This window comes from Lampris incognitus, chromosome 2 (genome assembly GCF_029633865.1).
Source record: "Lampris incognitus isolate fLamInc1 chromosome 2, fLamInc1.hap2, whole genome shotgun sequence".
Classification (NCBI taxonomy): Eukaryota; Metazoa; Chordata; class Actinopteri; order Lampriformes; family Lampridae; genus Lampris; species Lampris incognitus.
The window spans coordinates 41,449,408-41,467,603 of NC_079212.1; the positions used below are offsets into that span (position 1 = coordinate 41,449,408).

Consider the following 18,196-nt stretch of genomic DNA (forward strand, 5'->3'; position numbering starts at 1 on the left):
TGGCAATGAAAACATGCCGTGACCTAAACTTGGTAAAAATAGTGATGGCTGTGAGCGAGGAAAACAATGTCACATCACAGAGCATAATGGATGAGTATGCAGATGTTTTCCAAGGAATAGGAGAGTTCCCAGGCGAGTGCACCTTCCGCGTCACACCAGATGCAACGCCGGTCGTCTGCCCGCCACGCAGAATCCCCATCGCCCTACGCAGCAAACTGAGGGACGAGCTTGACAGCATGGAGAAAGGCGGCATAATCTGTAAGGTAACAGAACCCACAGAATGGGTGAACGCACTCGTCATTGTTGAGAAGCCAAAGACAGGCAAACTTAGAGTGTGTTTAGACCCCAGAGCTCTTAACAAAGTGATACAACGACCTCACTACCCCCTCCCCACGCTGGAGGACGCCACCACAAAGCTTGCTGGAGCTGAGTACTTTAGCGTGTTAGACGCGCGGTCAGGCTATTGGGCCATCAAACTGAGCACTGAATCCTCAATGTTGACGACATTTAACACAGTGTTTGGCAGGTATCGTTTCCTCAGACTGCCATTCGGAATCGTGTCCGCTCAAGACGAGTTCCAGAGACGCGTGGATGAAACATATGAAGGATTGGACGGTGTGACGGCCATAGTGGACGATATACTAGTGTTCGGCAAGACTAAAGAGGAACATGACCAGCGTCTCAGAGCGATGCTGAAGCGCACAAGGGAGCGAGGGGTGCGGCTCAACCCCGACAAGTGTCACATATGCGTGTCCGAGGTAAGCTACTTTGGCCACACGCTCTCACACGAAGGCATCAAACCAGACCCACACAAGGTGAAGGCGGTCAAGGACATGCAACCCCCACAGAACAAAGCAGAGCTGGAGACAGTCCTCGGCATGATCAACTACCTCGCCAGATTTGCTCCACACCTCTCACAGAAATCAAGCAGGAAACAGCGCAAGATCCACAGCTCACCGCACTCAGACGAGCCACACTCACTGGCTGGCCAGACACAAAGAAAAAGTGCCCGCCCAGCATCCAGGAATACTGGAACCACAGAGCAGAAATCTCAGAAATGGACGGTATCCTGTTCAAAGGTGAGAGAATCATTGTCCCCCAAAAGCTTCGCAAGGACATGATACAGCGCATCCATGCCAGCCACCTTGGCGTGGAAAAAAGCAAATGCCGAGCAAGAGACTTACTGTTCTGGCCTGGCATGGGGAAACAGATCGAGGATGCGGTAGCAGACTGCAGCATATGCCAAGAACGGCGCAGCGCAAATGCAAAGGAACCAATGATGTCACACGCCATACCCGAGCGGCCGTGGCAAGTGATAGGCACAGACCTATTCACATGGAACTCACAGGACTTCATAGTCACTGTGGACTACTACTCCAGATTCTTCGAGCTAGAGAGACTCTACAGCTGCACCTCATCTGCCGTCATCATGAAGCTGAAAGCAGCAATGGCTCGACACGGAATCCCCGAGACTATCATCAGCGACAACGGTCCGTGCTACAGCTCTGGTGAGTTCCGCAACTTCTCACAGACATGGGGTTTCTCACACACCACCACAAGCCCCCACTACCCACAGAGCAACGGCCTCTCCGAGAAGACTGTCCAGACGGCCAAACGCATCCTGGACAAAGCCAAAGCTGAGAACAAAGACCCCTACATGAGCTTGCTGGAGTATCGCAACACACCGGTGGACAACCTGAAATCACCGGCACAGCTACTGATGAGTCGGAGGCTGCGGTCCATTCTCCCATCAACAGCAAAACACCTGCAGCCACAGATCGCCAGTCAGGAGGATGTTCACAAAAGGAGAGAGATATGTCAACAGCGCCAGCAGGCATACTACAACCGAACAGCCAAACCTCTGCCCCACCTGCCCGCAGGCACACCAATCCGCTTCCGGCAGGAGGATGGATCCTGGAGACCTGCAACTGTGGAAAGACCAGCGAACACAGACAGGAGCTACCACATCCAAACCAAAGAAGGTCAGATCTACCAACGCAACCGTCAACACCTGCGACAAAGCAGAGTGAACACTCACACTACGCACACACACACTTCACAGCAGACTGTTACCAGCGCTAACAACAACACACAAGCCCATCAGCAAGAGCATGCTGAACCTCCAGACACGAACAATCAGCGACAACCAGACACACAGCCTGGTTACACCACGAGGTCAGGTCGCACGGTCAAACCAAGACAAATCCTTGACTTATGAATGTAAAAAAAAAAAAAAAAAAAAAAGATGAAATGTTATTACGGTGTCACATTTAGACAGGGAAGGAAATGTTTTACACTACTTTGTTGCAGTCCAGTTATATAAGAGTTCCATTTTCATATTCTTTCTTATTAAGATTGTATTCGTTTATAAACGTGCTCAACGTGGTCTGTATCTCTGCAGAGAAAGCAGCACTTTTCAGAAAAAGGGAGATGTAATATTTGCTAGTAATATTTGATTTGCTAATGTCCCTTACGGCTTTCCGTAGCGCCACAACAAAGTCACGTGATGTACGTAACAACGTCAGTCGGAATCCGGTCGGTGAATAAACACCCAGCACGAGAGAAGTCGTCCTTGCTTTATTAATGTTACAAGTCAACATAGCCAGAGGGCACAGATCATTACAGTGTTGACATGTTTATTACTATGAAACAGGTCTGAGGTATTTCGGTTGAAACGTTTTAGAAAACAAATAGTTCCAATGGCATTTAAGAGAACAAACGGTAGTGAGCATATGCTTAATCAGCGTTACGATTATGAGGAGGTCGTGGAGAATGTTCTCCTCTGTACGGGGTCCCTGGCCCCAAAAAGCTGGCTGCTAGGAAAGCGCTAGATTGGGGCACGCGGGTGGCGTGACGGGCCTAATCCGTTGCCTACCAACCAACACGGGGATCGGCGGTTTGAATCCCCGTGTTTACCTCCGGCTTGGTCGGGCGCCCCTACAGACACAACTACACAACTGCTTGGGTCTGCGGGTGGGAAGCCGGATGTGGGTATGTGCCCCGGTCGCTGCACTAGCGCCTCCTCTGGTCGGTCGGGGTGCCTGTTCGGGGGGGGGGGGGCGGGGGAGAATAGCGTGATCCTCCCACGTGCTACGTTGCCCTGGCGAAACTGTCAGGTGAAAAGAAGCGGCTGGCGACTCGTCGTCTGCAGCCCTCCCCGGATCGGCAGAGGGGGTGGAGCAGAGACCGGGACGGCTGGGAAAAGTGGGGTAATTGGCCAAGTACAATTGGGAGAAGAAAAAAAAGGGGGGGGCGCGAAATAAATGCAATCCCTCCCTCCCTCCCTCCCTCCATCCATCCATCCAACCCCTCGACTACAGATGGACTGCATGCATCTGTTGTCAAATCATCTATCAAACTAAACATGGCACAGCAATGCCAATTGGTAGTCATTATACTGACGGTAATAACCTTGTGAAAGATATATATTGACAAATACACGTGAAGACGTATTGGCCTGAACAGTATGTGTTGTGCAGCTTCTCTGATTGACAGATTCCGGAACGTCCTGCTGGCTCTGCTCAGCCGCGTGCTGTTCGCCGTCCACGGCGTGGTGATGGTTTGGCGCGTGGTGGTCGAGATGAACCAACCCCTGTACTGGCTGCTGCTCAGCGGCGTCTGTCTGCTGGGCTTGGAGATGACCGTCACTCTCAGGCACACCCGCAACGCGGAGTGGAAATGGTAACCGGATATTTCACACACACACACACACACACACACACACACACACACACACACACACACACACACACACACACACACACACACACATGTTATGTCTGCACACAGGGTCAGAGCCTCAGTCACTTGTCAGCAGACGCGGATGAAGCAACGGTTTGACCAGTCAAAACGAACCAGGGTGCCAGACATCAATGTGTCAGACTGGGTCAGGGTCCGCAGGCCCCACAGGGACAATAAAATGGCTTCATACTGGTCCTCTCCTCTCCAAGTCACCCGTCAGCTGGGCCCAGCCACTTACCTCCTCAGCGATGGCACTCGGTGGCACTCCAGTCGTCTACGGAAGGTGTCAGCTCCGCCACACACAGCTGGTGACACAACCATAGCCATTCCCTCAGCATGGCGAGACGCCCCGGGGCTTCATGCAGCTCCTACACGGGCCGCAGACATTCCTGGGCCTCAGCTTCCCCTGCCATCTCCCTCCCCACCTCGGCCTGCCCAGCCTCAGGCCGCCCCGCGACCTGTTCGCACACGTTTACGCCCTGGCCACCTAGAGGACTTTGTGTCAACCTTTCATGTTTGAAATCCTGCCGGGGGGGGGGGGGGGGAAATGTTATGTCTGCACACATCGACAGTGCTGCATTTGATTTGGTGCTGTTCGATTGTGCTGGGATCGATTGGTGATGCCTGCGGGCTCTGGGTTGTTTGATCGGGTCTGCCTTTGATGCTGTGTCAGTCTAAATAAAGAATGCCACGGAGAGGTTGTGTCGAGCGACAGCGCTGTGTCCTGAAGTGATTTAAAAATACAATAACACACACACACACACACACACACACACACACACCCTGGTCTTCTCTACTGGAAACAATACAGTGTGGAGTTAGAAAACAACGAGACAGGAGACGTGAGAGTAGACGTAGTCCAGGTAGTTTACTAGCTCCAACTTTACATGTCATATATTCGACAACGACACTGAACTCTCTGGACCGGAAGCGGAAGTGCATTCTCTCTTAGGTGAATGTCTCTAGTTATATAGATGTGGGTCACCACACAGGCCCCCCCAGAATTCACCTACACAAAACAATGCAAAAGCGCAACTCATGAACATAAAAATAGACTCTACAACAGAACAGTCAATGACATAGTGCAAAGTCACGGGGAAAACAGGTGACGAGTCGGAGGGCGGACCCTGCGGCCATAACGGCTGCGCTTCACAGGAGGGGAAACAGATGGGGCCGAAACCCGGGCCATAGGCGGGGCCGAAGCAGGAACAGAGGCAGGTGCCGGGGCCGACCTAGGAGGGCGTCCCCGCCGCGGGGGTAGGGCCAATTGCATTGGCTCCCCAATGTCCAAGTGAGCAGGCTTGAGACGGTCTATAGCGACCCGCTCCGGCCTGCCCCCCATGTCCACCACAAAGTTCTTATCCCCCGCCTCCAGGACGCGGAAGGGCCCGTCGTATGGGGGCTGCAGCGGGGACCGATGGCTGTCGTGCCTAATGAAGACGTACCTCGCCGATGGCAGATCCTTGGGGACGTAGGACCGGGGGAGGCAGTGTTGAGACATCGGAACGGGCGCGAAGGCACCGGCAGCGCTCCGGGACGCACTGAGGTGAGAGGCGGCCGACCAGGGAGTCGTAGCATCCGGAAGAAACTCCCCCGGAACTCGCAGGGGCTGGCCATACACCAGCTCAGCGGAGGAGGTCTGGAGGTCTTCCTTCGGGGCCGAACGCAGGCCGAGCATGACCCATGGGAGCCGGTCCATCCAGTCGCAGCCAGTGAGGCTTGCCCGCAGAGCGGCTTTCATGTCCCGATGGAACCGCTCACAAAGTCCGTTGCTCTGCGGGTTGTACGCCGTAGTGCGGTGGATCTTCATCCCCAGGTGCTTAGCGACCGCCGTCCAGAGCTCCGAGGTAAACTGGGAGCCCCGGTCGCTCGTGATGTCACCCGGTGTGCCGAAACGGGCCACCCAGCAGCCGATGAACGCCCGTGCTACCTCTGCTGCCATCGTGGAGGACAAGGGAATAGCCTCTGGCCACCTGGTGACCCTGTCCACAATAGTGAGGAGGAACGTATAACCACGGGAGGGGGGCAGGGGACCCACCAGGTCAACATTGACGTGGTCAAACCGCCTCTCTGGAACCACAAACGGCGCCAAAGGGGCCTTGGTATGGCGGTGCACCTTGGCGCGTTGGCACGCCACACAAGAGCCGGCCCAGGCTCTAACATCCTTACGGAGCCCAGGCCAAACAAACTTGACGCTCACCAATTTGGTCGAGGCCTTCACTCCCGGGTGGGAAAGGCCGTGGACGGTGTCGAAAACTCGGCGCCGCCAGGAAGTAGGCACCAGGGGGCGCGGTTGACCGGTGGAGATGTCACAGAGGAGGGTGGTGTTGGCCGCGTCGAACGTCACGTCCTCCAGCCGTAGCGCCGTAGGGGTCGACCGGTAGTCTTGAACGGTCGCGTCCTTGGCTTGGTCCGCTGCCATAGCGGCGTAGTCGAGTCCCAAGTGAACGGCGTTAACAACCGCCCGTGAAAGGCAGTCGGCGACGGAGTTATCCTTGCCCGACACGTGTTGTATGTCCGTGGTAAACTCGGAAACCGCCGCGAGATGACGCTGCTGACGCCCAGACCACGGTTCTGAGGTTTTGGCCATACAGAACGTCAGCGGTTTGTGGTCCACGAAAGCGGTGAACTGTCGGCCCTCCAATAGGAACCTAAAGTGTCTGGTTGCGAGGAAGAGACCCAGTAGTTCCCTATCAAAGGTGCTGTATTTGCGCTCGCTCTCACGGAGTTGTTTACGGAAGAACGCCAACGGCTGCCAGCCCCCCCCCCACCCACTGCTCACACACGGCCCCCACGGCGTAGTCGGAGGCATCCGTTGTAAGGGCTATGGGGGCGGCAGGCGACGGGTGAGCTAGCAGCGCAGCGTTGGCCAGCGCGGTCTTGGCGGCCACAAAAGCCTCGTCCATCCCCGAAGACCAGTCCAGCTCGTCCTTAGACTTCTTACCCCGCAGGGCCTCATACAGGGGACGCATGATGTGGGCGGCACGGGGCAGGAAACGGTTATAAAAGTTCACCATGCCCAGGAATTCCTGCAGCGACTGTACAGTGCGGGGGCGGGGGAACATGGTGACAGCCTCAACCCTGGCAGGGAGGGGAACGGCCCCCTGTGGAGTGATGTGGTGCCCGAGGAAGGTGATGGACGACTCCCCGAACTGACACTTAGCTGGGTTGATGATGAGGCCGTGTTCGCTGAGCCTGTCAAACAGCTGTCTGAGGTGCGTCATGTGTTCCTCCGCCGACGCGCTGGCCACGAGGATGTCGTCTAAGTACACAAACAAAAATGGCATGTCACGGAGCACAGAATCCATAAGGCGCTGAAACGTCTGCGCCGCCCCTTTAAGGCCGAAAGGCATACGTAAAAACTCAAAGAGCCCAAAGGGTGTGATGACAGCCGTTTTTGGGACATCCAGTGGGTGGACCGGCACTTGGTGATACCCCCGCACTAAGTCGATTTTGGAATAGCTTTATAGCATCGTACTTGCCAGCAGCTGGCGGAGCTTCCAACAGTGTCATTGCTCGCGCCGTTGTCGATGCGTCTAACGCCGCCACTACGTAGAAGTACTGCGTTGCATCCTGCGTTATCCCTCTCAGCTGGAACTGGGCTTCCACATGTTGAAACCACGGCCGTGGATTATGCTGCCAAAAGTCGGGTAGCTTCACAGTAGCGGTGTAAATGCTAGCGTTAGCAATAGCCATGTTGTTAGCACCGGCGTCGTCGTTGTCAAACATACTCGTATTAGTTGTTCGATCACGTCGAGGTCACCAATGTGGAGTTAGAAAACAACGAGACAGGAGACGTGAGAGTAGACGTAGTCCAGGTAGTTTACTAGCTCCAACTTTACATGTCATATATTCGACAACGACACTGAACTCTCTGGACCGGAAGCGGAAGTGCATTCTCTCTTAGGTGAATGTCTCTAGTTATATAGATGTGGGTCACCACAACAGCGTGTTAAGGGTAATTCACCAGCTGCGCTGCTGTCCGCCAGGCGCAGGCACACTCGGGATGCAGGCGTGCACCACACGGTATGGCCCATAGCTGCAGACTTTCCCCCGGGGAACGCCTCGGCCAAAGCGATCCACAGCCTTAATGACGAGCTTGGCCGTGTTTTCGGTGAAATACACCTTTAATATCAGCGCGTAACACATCATTATGAAAGACGGGAGTTCCTGGCACGCGTCCCCGCTCTAAGCTAATAAAAAAGTGCGGCGACACGGGCAGGGTTATGGAGTTACGGGGCTAATGATTAAGCAACACAAATTAGTCCATTAATTCAAACTGTTGTAAAATGGTTCCTTCTCCTGTACAGCTTGCAATAAATAATAATAATAATAATAAAAATTGTTCGCCGCGCTGAATTAGAAGCAGCAAGTCCCCTTACCGGTCCCGTGTCTGCCACTATTTGAATGGGTGGGATAAAGACGTCTCTGGCTGGAGCACGTTACAGCCGCCTGGCTGCTCAAAGGTGTCGAGCAATGTCTCCGCGGTTCCTCACTTTCAGGGCCAGAAATTCTCCATTTCGGGCCTCATGTATCCATCGTTACTGTGGGCACGTTTGTTCTTACACACCCATGGGATTTTTTTTTTTTAGCCCTGAAGATTGTCTGACAGCCAACGGCAAAATCATGGCGTTATTTGTGGTTCCTTCTTCCTAATGTAACCGGTTATTTTCTTGCCCGGCGCGGGATTCGATACGGCGTGTACTGCACCACAAGGCGACATCACTAACCGCTCGGCTAAAGGGTCGTCTTATTAGTAGTTTACAGTCGTCACCCTCTCCCGGAAGCGCGCCCTCGCGCTTTGTTATTCCCGCGCTCCGAAGAGACTTCTGAGGATCTGCACGCTTCCGGATCCCACCGCTGCCACCAATGTAACCGGTTATTTTCTTGCCCGGTGCGAGATTCGATACGGTGTACTGCACCACAAGGCGACATCACTAACCGCTCGGCTGAAGGGTCAGACCCGTTAGCTGGGGGCTAACGTGTCTTATTAGTAGTTTACAGTAACATCTATTGTGTACCTCTTGCAACGAGCAATCGCCCGGGCCTGCTAAGAAATCAGTGTTAGCCAATCGGTTTCTAAATTCAGGGGTCACCCAGGTTTTACACCGACCTCTGAGACAAACTTCAGGGCTAAAAAAATCCCATGGGTGTGTAAGAACAAATTTGCCCATAGTAATGATTGATGCATGGTGCCCCAGCTCTTTCCTTCTTCAACTGTCTGGGGGGGAAAAAAGAAGACTAGGTTAAAACCTAGTAGATGGCTGGATCGCGACTGCATTTATTAAATGGCTGTTTTTGCACAACTACGTATTAAAAGCGGCTGTTTTGTGAACAGCTGAGGACGTAATAGGGAAATGTTCGCGCCGATTTATTTTGAAAGAGCAACAGCCAATGGGAAAACGCCAACGGCGGCCATCCGACCAATGGTGAAACTCCATCACTCCATCACTCGCCCAGTCACTCAGTCACGGACGACCGCATCTGCAGGGCTGGCCCCGCTGTTACGGTCCAAATCTGTTCCTCTGAAACGTTATTGGTCCACCTCAGCGTGCTCATGTTCAGAAGCTGTGCCATATAGTCTGTCTGTCTGTCTGTCTGTCTGTCTGTCTGTCTCTCTCTCTCTCTCTCTCTCTCTCTCTCTCTCTCTCTCTCTCTCTCTCTCTCTCTCTCTCTCTCTCTCTCTCTCTCTCTCTCTCTCTCTCTCTCTCTCGCAGCAAGCATCCAGAGACGCAAGATTTCTTCAGGCCCCTCTCTCCGAGTCTCACTTTGAAGTTCTCTGCTCATGGAGGAGGCTTTTCACCGTCAAGTGGGATTTGCATATATGATGAGAATAATTTCCAGTTTGAAATAGGATGCTTCTTTTAGAAAAAAGGGGGGCCTCTTTCTTCTTTATTGAGGAAAAAAGAAAAAGAACCAAGTTTCACTAAAAATAACCCTACCCCCCGCCTTTTTCTTCTCTACCCCACCACCCTTTTTTGCTGTTCATCTTTTAGGTTCTCCCCCATGGTTTTCCTCTATCTCAGTACTGTCATCCCCTCCATTTGGTGCCTGGAACTGAACGTGCTCCACATCATGCACTCGGAGCCCAAGCCGGATGCTGCTCCAGCCACAGAGCTCAACTTACATGGGGTATATTCAGAATGAAGCTGAGAGGCTACCTGGTTTTACCAGTTCAGGAATTACAGTGACACTGTCTTTGTAGCAGTACAGTTTGTATAGCTTGCCACATCTCTGTATAAGCATGTTATACAACAAACATACGTGACAAAAATGAGTAGTCGGGGTGTAAGTGCACTTAAAAAGTTTATGATTAACAGGAATCTGAACGTCTTTGATAGACTCAGTTTGTGCTTGTGTTCAATCCCACCTCCAGGTCATCAAGAAAGTGGGCCCAGAGAACTGGACGGCATGTCTGGAGCAGACCATGTTTATCGTCTTGGTCCTGGGTCGCTGGCTCATGCCAAAGGGAGAGATGTCCCGTGACCAGCTCTCCCAGCTCCTCATGGTCTACATGGGGCTGGGCGCTGACATCCTGGACATCCTGGAGATATTTGACTCGTTCAAAGACCCCAAGGTCAAAACCAACACAACAGTTATCATCATCGGCTTGGTTCTCTTCTCCTGGGCGCTGATGCAGTTTCCCCTGGTGCTCACCAATTCAAGCGCCACCAAGGGCCACTCCTCGTCCGGCCAGCAGTCTCCTCTGAGAAGCAAAGGCGGCGCGGCCCTCAGCTCTGACGCTCCGACCCCGTCCACGTGCTGCTCCTCCAGTGAGGTGTGGAGCTTGCTGCTGACAGTGTGCCTCCAGGACGGCCCGTTCCTCCTTTACCGGCTCTACCTCATAATCCAGGAGGAGATGCTCAACCATATGATGATCTTCTTCACCTGCAAGAACATTGTCATGGTGCTCTTGGAGCTGTACAGGATCTTTGTGGTGCTGTGTGACCAGGCGAGGGAATCAGTGCCAAAGGAACGCGTGTCTGCAGCTCGCTGTTATGGAATTGAGCAGGCGAGAGGTATGAAGGAGGAGGACAGGGATGAAGATGGAGAAAGTGGAGGGGAGTACGGAGAGCTGGGCTGTCATACAGATATAGAGAAAATAAATGAGCGAGTGGGGGAAGGGGAGAGAAGCGAGAGAGAGACATGTTTCCAGGTATAGAAGAGAGAGAGTTCAAATGCTTTAGGGCATGACTTTCGCCCTTCGGGGGGGGGGGGTGGCTTTCATACACCAAGAATAAAATTGAACACATATGCCAACTCTAACTCCAGCCCAGTTCAGCGGCACACCAGAGGAAGTCTCGGATCCCCGGAGGTTGCACGCCAGAAATAGACCACAGAAGAAGAAAAGTAGCCCCCCCCTGCCCCGATGAAAAGATTATAGGTAAATGTATTCAGCCTGAATGAAATGAAATCAATAAAAAATGACATGCTTTCAAGGATGGTTAATTCATGGCGCAGAATCCAATAAACCGAGTCATACAGAGAGTAAATATTTGTTTTATGAATGTTTTTGTTGCGTGCTTTGGATATAAGTCGATATATCTGCTTCGGCCTTGGTGGAATCCACTCGCATCAGATTAAAGACTGCTCAGGAGTTTCTCGGTACAGGTATCCCAGCCCTCCTGGTTTGCTTTTCATCGTGTTGTTTACCACGAAGACGGCGTGAATTGATAGGAGATAATCCCGAATCAGCTGAAAATCACCCTACCTGTATTTGTACAAGCAGCGCAACACTATAGAACTACACCACGGGTTTCTTTAAAGTTTTTATTTTATTTTATTTTTTCAAGCCTGAGAATGGATGCATTTGGGAAAACAACGGGCGCCGGGTTGTTTTTCTAAAGGCCATGAGATGGCAGTGTTGCCAAGTCAACCAGACCACCACACCAGACGTATTACTGCCATACTAACGCATACGTACATGCCAGTTATATACAAACACCACTTCAGCGGCGACACCGTGCAGCATCCTCCAGTCCACACGCAGGCTCGACCAAACCCCCCCTCCCCCTCCCCCAGAACCCTCCGCTCATCTGCGGTGGGGTCGAAAGAAAGAAAGGAAAAGTTGGGCGTTAGTGAGCTCACACAGCCTTTACGCACGTGTTACACAATTAAGAGGTCGAGGTGAACAGCCAGGGGTCAAGCCGGGGACAACGCGCGCGGTCATGCGCTGGCTGGTGTCGAGGAGGTCTGCTTTCAGTGAGTTCAGGACCACTCTCCTCTGCAGCGCGTCTGGGAGCTCCGAGCTGCGTTATTATGCCTGACAAAGCACGCTTGTGATTATGTGGGAGTTTCTCTCGTTAGAGGGTTTGGAGTGATTTGCTCTGACTTTCTTTTTTTTTTTAGAGAGACTAAATGCACCTGTGAGACGTTCCTCCGCAGACCATAAAACGAAGGCTCCCCCCGCCCCCCCCAAGAACCCATTATAGGCGGACATAAACCTGTTTAAGATTACACCTGGGACCCCAAAACATCAACCCTCCTGTCGGTGGGGAAATGGCCATATTCACCGATAAAGCCCCCTCCAAACAGCACCTCTCCTGTCAAACGGTGCCAAGGCTGAAACAGCAGCAGAAATAACCCTCCTACCGGACTGACTCTCTCTCTCTCTCGCTCTCTCATTATGCCCCGCAACGTCTGGGGATGAGCAGCATCAAGTGTCTTGTGTGTGTAACCCTGTGGTTAAATTATAGGCCTTAGATATATTATATTGCACTATTAGATAAGAGTTTGGCCTATGTTTGTTATTTTGTATACCTTTTGAATATGAATATATTATATTGTTGATATTGTTCTGCAAAACAGTTGTTTACCAATGTGAAATGCATTTACTTTAGTGTTGAAACTTACCATTGTTGTGATTGGTTGGCTGTGGAGAGAATACCTTACCTTGAATGTGATTGGTTGAGAGGGCAGCGGAAAACGTCAGCACGAGCAGACTGGACTGGGAGAAAGAGGTCTCTCGTCCCTTGTGTGAGCAACGGAGCAGTTTGATGTCGAGTTGTTATATGCTATTTTGCGGTGAGAGAAATGTAATTGAATTTTAGTGAACAGTGATGTGTGCGGGTGTCTGACCGAGACCCATCCCGGGAACTGTTTGTGTGGATTTGGGAGACAAACTGACTACTCGTCAGTCCCATATGTGGACCCAGCGACGTTACGGAGCGAGCTAGCCAGTCGGTGTTCGCTGTTAGCACAGCAAGACGGGCGAATGGACTGGATGCGGTGAGGGGCTTGCCCCACAGTGAGTCGGGCCGTCTTCTAGTTTAGCGAAGTAACGTTATCAGTTACAGTGTAGTGGTGGGTTCATACGACCATCGAGGAACGCAGAAGGAGTCGTCTGTTGCCGTGTTGTGCTGCCGAGGCGAGCGCACGGTTCGACCGTGAGATGGTGCTAACGGCTAACTAGCCAGTTAGCTAGGATGGCTGCTGGCCTGACGTTCGCTGCTGCACTGAGACGAAGAGGAGCATTCATTGTGAGTACAAGCCGGATGTGCGGGCTTCCAAGGGGAGCAAAGAGGGCTGTTTAGGGTCCCAACGTACCCGATAAAGAAACAGGCCTGCAACTGGGGGTTGACTTTCTTTTATTTTATTGCTGGCTTAGTTATAGGGTTATTGAGCTGTATGCTAATGTGTTAGTCTGATTAATTTGTGTATATCTGAATGCAGATGCTTGTTAGCCATTGAGGCTTATCACTTTCATTCATTCTAATAATTATTACTCATAATACATTTGTATATATAATTCTATGTACCTGTGTGAGTGTGGATTATTCATGTGTGTTTATTCCTGTGGTGTCTAGGCTATGGTAAGTGACATGTTGAGACAACCTTAAAGGGCTAGTCCACCATTTTAATATAAGTTACTTGGTGACACATTGAGGTGTCTAGACCATGTTAGATTGCCTTAAAGGGGTCATATACAATATTTGAGCGCCTTAAAGGGGTAGTCAACTTTTTTAGTTGGAGTTACCAGATGACACTGTAAGACATTTAGAGCCTTTAGAACATACTTTAAACACATAAGAAGCGAAGTTAACATACTTCAATAGTTTATTGGATACCGAGTTGTATAGAGAACTCAGGAGCGTTGTCCTTGACAGTTAAAAGGGATAGATAGCGCTACATGTGGGATTTGACACCAAATAAGACCTGCATCTGTGGCTATTAAATTGCCACATGTCACCGAGCCTATCAGAGGATGATATGGTCCCAGGCTTCAACCTGAAATAGGGGGGCTCGCTTTTGTTTTCAATAAACCCTGTCTCTGAGAGAGAGAGAGAGAGAGAGAGAGAGAGAGAGAGAGAGAGAGAGAGAGAGAGAGAGAGAGAGAGAGAGAGAGAGAGAGAGACGTGAGGGGAGCAAGATGGACAAGAAAGTATTTAATGTCACAGAATGAAAGAAGGATTAGGTTCACTGTTTCGGGGACAAGCGCCCGTGTGCATGCGTGTATGTTGCGTATGGCACTGTGCCCGCATGCCTCCACCTACAGCCCGTCTGACAACGAGCGGGAGAGCAGTGAGACGCTGCAGCCCCAGCCGTTCTGTGCAGGATTCCGGGAGGAGAGCAGCACCAGCCTCTCCGTCCCATTCTAAAGGTGTGGAAAACCATCCATTGAGATCTTAACTCTTCAAGCAGAGTAACACTCTCTCTAGACTACTAGTGCTAAATGATGCTAATCTTGCACACTTATTCCTGTCAGGGTCCAAGCCCCACTCCTCTTCCGATTAGCCGCACGCTTTAACGAGATTGTGTGGGCACGTGGGAGGTTGGGAATGTCCGCTGATGGTGCCTCGCTACATCACGGGCTGCCCTACATAGATGAGGAGAGAGAGAGCGAGCTGCGGTTCTAGTGCACATTGATGAAATGATCTACCCCTACTACAGCATCCCTTTTCCTCGTCCCCCCCCCCAATAGTCCCTAGCACAGGTGCACCTAATAACAGGCCAACCAGTACGCAGGTGCCACTCATACCAGGTGATTGCAGGCCGATAGGGAAAGGTCACCCGTTGGCTGCCGATCCTCTGGCCAGTGATCGTGTCACTTTAATATGCAAATAAGACCACAAATCAGTGTACATATTAATAAAAGCAATCATGAAGTTACTTTCCCATGGGCTTCACACAAAGCTGAGTCGATGGGAAGACTGGTTTTAATCCTTCCACAACAATCATAGTAGCCGTTGGGTTCAATGATATTACACAACCCATGACAGTGAGGGACTCTATAACCTTTTGGGTGTTGAATGACTCACTCACCACAGACCTTTAAACACGTTTGGGTCATGAAAAAGAACGGATACAGTGAGCAATCGTCAGTAGAGATAAACAACTTTCCTCTGGGCCCCAAAAACCCTGAGAAAATGCAAACTCATTTAAAAGACATCTTGATTTCTCAAAGCAGGAATGCCAAACGAAGGAGAAATTTCAGTTATTCTCTAGCAAGCGCCTGTGAGCTGTGGTGGTGGTGGGGCAATAGAAAGTTCACTGATTGGTCACTGGAACATGTAACTATAAAGCTTATAACAAATTAAGGTGATACAGAAATTCAACATTAGAAGGAAAAGATGACTGTTGCCCTGAAGGAATTTTATCTTTCTTGCAAAGTCTTGGCAGCACTCCTGCCTTCACATACATCCGGGTCACATGCTAATCCCTTCCCCCCATTCCTTATGTATTGGCAGTACACTGTAGTGTGGCCAGTCTGGCGGCTAAGACGGGACTCGAATTTATAGCAGTAGTCTGACATGGTGGCCTCGTGAAAGACAAAAAAATCGTATGCCGATTCGTCGGTCTCGACGTTCATAATCGGGCCCGACGCTGGAAATGTGTCGGCGACATCACAATCGGGCTGAAATCGTGTAGTCTGATCCCGGCATAAGAGGAAGCTACGACAATGGCGGACACCTCGCGAAAAAGACGCAAATATAGCGAGGCGAAAAGGCCATGCGGACACCGCTCGTTCCAAAACGAGAGTGAAACTGGGGTTGGCTTTCACCCGCTGGCGAACACTGAAGGAGAGGATGGGGATGAGGAGTGACGCGGAGTTGGCCTGTACACTGGTGGGATGTGTTCTGGCAACTGCGGGGCCAGTTTTGAGTGTTGTGTTTACAAACCGCAACCGACAAATCCTACTCGGTCTAGGTCGTTTTAGGTAGATCTTATCATAATTTTTTTTTTTAGCAATTGACCTAAAACTAATTTTAAGGCAAATATATTGTAACGTGCATGGATAAGTAGACACGTTGGGCCATAGGCCAACGGGTCGGACTCTTTAGTCGAGCGGTTAGCACTGTCTCCTGCCGTGCGAGAGATACGGGTTCGCGTCCCGGCTGCGACAGTTGCTGTGGTTGCCCCCCGAATTCGCGACAACATGCAATTTTAGGAGCATTCAGGGAGCGTGCTGACGTTGTTATCTCTGAGGGCAGGAATACCGGCTCAACTAGACTCATTTCACGGAGAAAAATCACGCATGCACTTCCTCGGTGTTGCTGTAACCGGAATGGTTTCTTTATTTTGCGGCGCACTCTAATAGACCATAGGTCAACACGACAGCGCCCTCTAGTGGTGACATCATTATAAGAGCACATACACATAATCTTGGCCTAGCCAATATTCTAACACCCCCACTTGCTCTATACTGTACACATCAGTCACAAAACATTTTCATCCCAAACATATATCTTACAAAGTTTTCAATTTTGAACTTCGTTACAGGCTCGGTCATGACATATGCAACCATATCTGCTGTTGGACAATCAGCATCACTATATCCCTGAAGTTTGAGTTTTTCATCACTTTTCTTGTAACACCTGGTTAATTGTGCCCTTCAAGTATCTTATGTTGTTCTTTTGGCTCTGATAGGTATTGTGACAGCTTGCTTATAACCCAACTTAGATCAGGTCTTGTACATGTCATTACATATATTAAACTGCCTACTATTTCATGATATCCTGTTGGATCTACAAGTTCACCTTCATTATCAAAATTTAGCTTCTGCTCACATGGGGTTGGCCTTATCTTGCAATCAGACAGACCAAACCTCTCAAATATCTTTGTTATGTACCGCTTTTGGCTCATCCTTATTTCTCCTTTACTTTGTGCAAAATCAGTCCCTAGGAAATGCTTAAGTTCCCCCAGATCTTTCATCTTAAACTTTGCCCTCAACATTTCCTTCACACCACTGAGTGAGTCATTGTCACTTGCAGCAATAATTAGGTCATCCACCCAAATTCAGAATTATCCTTTCATTTTCAGTTTGTTTGTTATAGACACAATGGTCTGCTGGATTCTGTACAAAACCATTTTTACTGAGGCGATCATGTAACACTCTATTCCAGTTTGGGGTCCGGATTGTTTCAGACCATACAGTGACTTGTTTAATTTACAGACTAACTGTTTGTCTGTGTCTGACTTAACCTCAAATTCTTCGGGCTGCTCCATGTACACCTCACAATCAATTGGAGCATGGAGGTAAGCTGTTTTAACATCCATTTGGTGGAGGACTAAGTTATCCTGAACAGCCATTTGCATCAAGAAAGTCTCCTTATACTCTATCCCAGCTAGTTGACTATAACCTTTTGCAACATATCTGGCCTTGTACGTCTCAGAGCTGTCTGCATTGCACAAACCCAACAACCCCCCACTGCTTTTTTACCTTCTGGCAGTGTGGTCAGTGTGAAAGTACCATTTTCCATAAGAGAACCCATTTCCTCCTTCATAGCACTAGCCCACATTTCTGACTTTGTTGAGCTCATGGCTTCTTTGAAGGTTTGTGGTACATTACAGGCCACCCTGTAGCAGTAGTCAATATTGGTTAATATCTGGTCATTACACTCAACTTCACATTCATAGTCTTCCCAAGTACTTAGGAGTTTTCCTATCTCTCTTGGGGTAATGTGCCTCATGACGCTCTCCTCTCTGTTCTGTCTGAGTGTCCTTGTACTGCTACACCCAATGTGACTCTAGTCCTATATTAGGTTTTTACAGCCAGATAAACTCTCCCTTGCATCATATCCTCCAAGGAACAGACCAGTGTTGTATATGGACGGGGTTTACTAACAAGGAAGTGTGAAACTGAAAATAAGCCTACATCAGTATAAAATACAAAATAGCTTACTCAATCTAGAGTTACAGTTAGGATAACTAATCCTCTATTTTTCAGGAAACAAAGGTAAGTATAAAACTAACATTTTCTTTGTAGTAATAAAATGTAAGTTGTAACTAATCAGGTATTGCATTGAACACTGTATTCACGCTAGCATCCAAAAATTGCATCAATTTAGCATATGCATCATTTTTCTTTGCATCTTCGGCGACCACGTCCTCATTTTCGTCGTCATCTGGCTCTTGTAATATGGTCTCTTTAAGACCGAGCAAATGCAGATGGCCTAAAAACTTGGTTTCCCATAATTTTTCTCATCTCCGTCAAAGCATAGTTTGGACCATCGGC

At 50.1% G+C, this 18,196-nt stretch overlaps 1 protein-coding gene across 1 annotated transcript in view; it reads left to right on the plus strand.

Moving 5' to 3' along the window:
- The first annotated feature begins 3,466 nt into the window (after positions 1 to 3,466).
- The window catches only part of LOC130130046 (transmembrane protein 26), a 77,146-nt gene continuing 62,416 nt past the window's right edge, over positions 3,467 to 18,196 (plus strand). The window contains exons 1-3 of the mRNA XM_056299781.1: positions 3,467 to 3,681; positions 9,738 to 9,873; positions 10,118 to 10,855. Coding sequence (XP_056155756.1) covers positions 3,467 to 3,681; positions 9,738 to 9,873; positions 10,118 to 10,855 — 1,089 coding nt within the window. The remainder of the gene's footprint in view (positions 3,682 to 9,737; positions 9,874 to 10,117; positions 10,856 to 18,196) is intronic.